General features: G+C 64.3%; 1 protein-coding gene across 2 annotated transcripts; it reads right to left on the reverse strand.

The window, feature by feature from the left end:
* Positions 1–218: 218 nt before the first annotated feature.
* SERF2 (small EDRK-rich factor 2) lies at positions 219–3310 on the reverse strand. 2 transcript variants are annotated; one of them, XM_073361506.1, is made up of 3 exons: positions 3206–3310; positions 1447–1659; positions 219–591 (listed from the first exon to the last, which is right to left on the reverse strand). In XM_073361506.1, exons 1-3 carry the CDS (start codon positions 3274–3276, stop codon positions 528–530), a joined length of 348 nt encoding a protein of 115 aa, XP_073217607.1. In that variant the 5' UTR covers positions 3277–3310; the 3' UTR covers positions 219–527. The 2 variants fall into 2 exon arrangements, with proteins under 2 accessions (XP_073217607.1, XP_073217608.1); XM_073361507.1 differs by having other exon boundaries at positions 1447–1555; positions 3206–3292.
* Positions 3311–4805: the final 1495 nt, after the last annotated feature.

Below are 4805 nucleotides of genomic sequence, written 5' to 3' on the forward strand. Positions count from 1 at the left end.
CCCCTCCTGTCATAGATTCCCCTAAGCCCTGCCTTGATGCTAGCTAGGTCCAGGGCCATGCTTTCAGCTTGGGAGGGCTTGAGCCCTTCCAGACTCCCCTGAATATGGCAAGCAGCTCCCAACCCAACCCCTCAGTGGCAGGAGCAGGGAGGGAATGGCACGTCAAGGGGGAAGGCTCTGCGGGGTCACGAACACCTACCAATAATCCAGCACCCCTGAAGAATCCAAAAGCTACTTTAATACATAGAAGTGGGTCTGATGTGACTAAGAAGGGTGAGGGGCTCCTGCAGCTGCTTGGCTATGCAGCCATAGGCCAGCCCCTCTGGGCCAACACTGGCTGCACATTGTAGAGAGTGGGGAGAACATACATCGGGGCAGACAATCCCGGCAGGGCTACATGCTTTGCATTCTACAAGCAAGAGGGCCAGGAGACTGTGGTGGGCTGGAGATGAGGGCAGGGCAAGCGCAAAGGTGAACGGCAGGGATGCTGCCTCACTTCTCCTGCGACAGACCAAGTTCCCCACACATTATTTTGGTTGCTCCTTCTTCTCACTGGCCTTTTTCTGCTTCTGCTGCATTATCTCAGAGTCTCTATTGGGAGAAAAGGAGCCTGTTAGTGGTGGGCCAGGAGGGAACAGGGAGAGCATCTCAGGTTTTCTGATAGCAAAAGTAGTAGTTTCTGGAGGCAGAGGATTTCAGCACGAGGGAGCTACTGGCCAGAGCAGGAGTGGCAGATCCAGGGCACCCAAACTGCAGATTCAGGAGAACTGAATTTGGAAACCTTGGGTGGATGGATGGGGCAGGCAGGATGCAATTAGTTGAGGGAGGTGGGGATACAACAGGGCCTTCTCAAAGCAGTAAGAAGAAACACAGGACAAAAGCCTCTGCTGGGGAACATAGGTGGTGGGGTGGGTACATGCTGCTGGAGGACAGGAAGAGCAAGTTACTGAGCATGCCAGAGAAATCTGATTGATGAAAGAGACATCATCCCAGAGAAGGGAAGACACTGCAGGAAGGAGGGGAAATGAGAAGACAGGGAGGCAGGACACTTATTCACCGTTATTTCAGAGAAAGCTGATGTTCTGCCCAGGGCCCAGCTCTATACACATTGCAAGTGAGAATGCTGGGCTGTGACCCCCCATGCTAAGCCTGGTTCCCGGCAGAGGATGCTACTTCCATGGCTAGACCATGGACTGACACAGCATGCAGGAGCCCAGGGCCCATTGAGCATGAACCTCACTGTTAGAAGGGAGCCAAGACCCTGCTTCGTAGGAGCCCTCCAGAAGCAGCTCTGGCAGGTGGAGTTGCTGCAGGGAGCATGGGGTTGCAGCCCCAATCAGGAACCTAGGGCCTGGTTAAGTCAGATGCTGTGTACCAGAGTCACAGGCCAGGAGGGGGAGAGAAAAAGCCAGCCTCTTGCCTCTTCCTCTCATCATGGACAGTTACCTCTGCTTCCGGGCAGCAGCCGACAGGCCGTCATCGCGCCGCTTCCCCTTGCCCGAGTCAGTCTGCTTCTTCATGTTCTTCTGACGGGCCAGTTCACGCTGGTTACCGCCTGCAACGACACCAGCAGAAGACTGACTCGCTGCACCCTGGATGAGATAAGGCCCCACGACCCAGCCCCACTGGACATCAGCTGCCCTCCTGTCTGAGGTACTTCTGGAAGCAAGGAACACAAGCCTGAGATGAGAGGTTACTGGGAGTTCCCCTGGTGCCAGCACTCAGGCTGGGTGACTGGCACAGCCATCAGCTCACAGAGAATGGTCGCCCGACCACCTGTCTTGAAGAACAAACTGGTCAGTATCCAAGGGCAGCAGCACTGCACTCTCAAAGCGGGCAGTCCCCGTGGAGCCCCAGGGAAGGGCTGTGTGCAGGGTTAAGGAGCCTGACTCAGGGTGGGGCAGCTGGGTGTGTGCCCTGAAGAGCCCGGTTAATTAAACAGCCAAGGCAGCAGCCGCTGGAGGAGGTATGCGGAGAACAGTCACTTGGGCAAGTGCGAGAAGAGCTCCACCTAGAAGCCCTACTGAGCTCTGACAATGGCGTTGCCAGCCCGCTAGCAGAGGGAGCTCTCGGGTATCCTGGCACCAGGACGGGCGCTGCTTCCAACAAGCCTGGATGCAAAACCCAGGCCATTCACGCAACCTTTCAGCCAGCACTGAGAGGGTGACCCCTTGACCCCACAGCCTCTGGCTCTCACAAGTAGGGCTGCCTACTCCCACACCCCTGCTCCCTACATAACCCCCCGGGCTCCCCAGAAACCTCCCCCCCGCAGACTGCCCCCAGGCAGAGACCTGGGCAGCCCTGCCCCACATCCCCCTGCTCCCCACATAACCCCCCGGGCTCCCCAGAACCCTCCCCCCCGCAGACTCTCCCCCTCCCCCCAGAACCCTCCCCTCCGCACTCTCCCCCTCCCCCCAGAGAGCCCTGGGCAGCCCTGACCCACATCCCCCTGTTCCCCACATAACCCCCCGGGCTCCCCAGAACCTTCCCCATGCACAGACTCCCCCCCTCCCCCCAGAGAGCCCTGGGCAGCCCTGCCCCACATCACCCCCCCGGCTCCCCAGAACCCTTCCCCCCGCAGAGAGCCCTGGGCAGCCCCGCCCCACATCCCCCTGCTCCCCACATAACCCCCCGGGCTCCCCAGAACCCTCCCCCCCGCAGACTCTCCCCCTCCCCCCAGAGAGCCCTGGGCAGCCCCGCCCCACATCCCCCTGCTCCCCACTTAACCCCCCCGGCTCCCCAGAACCCTCCCCCCCTGCAGAGAGCCCTGGGCAGCCCCACCCCACATCCCCCTGCTCCCCACATAACCCCCCCGGCTCCCCAGAACCCTCCCCCCCGCAGAGAGCCCTGGGCAGCCCTGACCCACATCCCCCTGCTCCCCACTTAACCCCCCCGGGCTCCCCAGAACCCTCCCCCCCGCAGACTCCCCCCAGAGAGCCCTGGGCAGCCCCCTGCTCCCCACATAACCCCCCAGGCTCTCCAGAACCTTCCCCCTGCACAGACTCCCCCCCTCCCCCCAGAGAGCCCTGGGCAGCCCCGCCCCACATCCCCCTGCTCCCCACTTAACCCCCCCGGCTCCCCCGAACCCTCCCCCCCCCAGAGAGCCCTGGGCAGCCCCGCCCCACATAACCCCCCGGGCTCCGCATAAGCCCCGCCCCGCCCTGCCCCGCCCGGCAGGGCCACGCCGGGGCCGCCCGGCACCTACGGGTCATGGCTCCGCTCGGCTGCGTCCGCTCGGCGGCCACGTCCCGGGTCCCCCCCAGGGCCGCTCCTCATTGGCCCGGAGATCGCGTCAGCGAGGCCCCAGGCGGCCCAACCGCCACATAGACCCCGCCCACTGGAGGCTCCTCATTGGCTCAACGCAGTGAGGGGCAGACTTGTGACCGGCTTGTGATTGGCTGCAGGAAGTGGGGGGGCTCCAGGCTTTCTGAGGGCGGGTGAGATCCAGGCGCTCTGAGGGGGGGGGTGCTGTGTTGGGGGGGGTGAGGTCCAGGCGCTCTGAGGGGGGGGTGCTGTGTTGGGGGGGGTGAGGTCCAGGCGCTCTGAGGGGGGGTGCTGTGGCGGGGGGGTGAGGTCCAGGCGCTCTGAGGGGGGGTGCTGTGGCGGGGGGGTGAGGTCCAGGCGCTCTGAGGGGGGGTGCTGTGTTGGGGGGGGGTGAGATCCAGGCGCTCTGAGGGGGGGGTGCTGTGTTGGGGGGGTGAGATCCAGGCGCTCTGAGGGGGGTGCTGTGGCGGGGGGGTGAGGTCCAGGCGCTCTGAGGGGGGGGGTGCTGTGTTGGGGGGGTGAGATCCAGGCGCTCTGAGGGGGGGGGGTGCTGTGTTGGGGGGGGTGAGGTCCAGGTGCTCTGAGGGGGGGTGAGATCCAGACGCTCTGAGGGGGGGTGCTGTGTTGGGGGGGTGAGATCCAGGCGCTCTGAGGGGGGTGTGTGCTGTGTTGGGGGGGTGAGATCCAGGCGCTCTGAGGGGGGGGGTGCTGTGTTGGGGGGGGTGAGGTCCAGGTGCTCTGAGGGGGGGTGAGATCCAGACGCTCTGAGGGGGGGTGCTGTGTTGGGGGGGTGAGATCCAGGCGCTCTGAGGGGGGGGTGCTGTGTTGGGGGGGGAGTGAGGTCCAGACGCTCTGAGGGGGGGGTGCTGTGTTGGGGGGGGTGAGATCCAGGCGCTCTGAGGGGGGGGTGCTGTGTTGGGGGGGGAGTGAGGTCCAGACGCTCTGAGGGGGGGTGCTGTGTTGGGGGGGTGAGGTCCAGACGCTCTGAGGGGGGGTGCTGTGGTGGGGGGGTGAGGTCCAGGTGCTTGGGGAGGGGGACTGTGTTGGGGGGGGTGAAGTCCACGTGTTTGGGGGGGGTGCTGTGTTGGGGAGGTGTGGTCCAGGAACTCTGAGGAGGGTGCTGTGTTGGGGGGGGGTGAGATCCAGGCGCTCTGAGGGGGGGGTGCTGTGTTGGGGGGAGTGAGGTCCAGACGCTCTGAGGGGGGGGTGCTGTGTTGGGGGGGTGAGGTCCAGGCGCTCTGAGGGGGGGTGCTGTGGCGGGGGGGTGAGGTCCAGGCGCTCTGAGGGGGGGTGCTGTGTTGGGGGGGGTGAGGTCCAGACGCTCTGAGGGGGGGTGCTGTGGCGGGGGGGTGAGGTCCAGGTGCTTGGGGAGGGGGACTGTGTTGGGGGGGTGAAGTCCACGTGTTTGGGGGGGGTGCTGTGTTGGGGAGGTGTGGTCCAGGAACTCTGAGGAGGGTGCTGTGTTGGGGGGAGTGATATCTAGGTGCTCTGGGGAGGGTGCTGTGTTGGGGGGGAGTGAGATCCAGGAGCTCTGAGGGGGT

The sequence above is a fragment of the Lepidochelys kempii genome, chromosome 10 (assembly GCF_965140285.1).
Source record: "Lepidochelys kempii isolate rLepKem1 chromosome 10, rLepKem1.hap1, whole genome shotgun sequence".
In the NCBI taxonomy this organism is placed as follows: domain Eukaryota; kingdom Metazoa; phylum Chordata; order Testudines; family Cheloniidae; genus Lepidochelys; species Lepidochelys kempii.

Excerpts from the sequence above, each read along its gene's own strand:
- SERF2 (XM_073361506.1), bottom strand. The coding sequence starts at position 3,276 with ATGAGGAGCGGCCCTGGGGGGGACCCGGGACGTGGCCGCCGAGCGGAC. Across the intron at positions 1,660-3,205 it reads GCCGAGCGGAGCCATGACCC|AAGTACCTCAGACAGGAGGG; the intron begins GTAGGTGCCGGG and ends CCTTGCTTCCAG. Across the intron at positions 592-1,446 it reads GCTGCTGCCCGGAAGCAGAG|AGACTCTGAGATAATGCAGC; the intron begins GTAACTGTCCAT and ends TTCTCCCAATAG.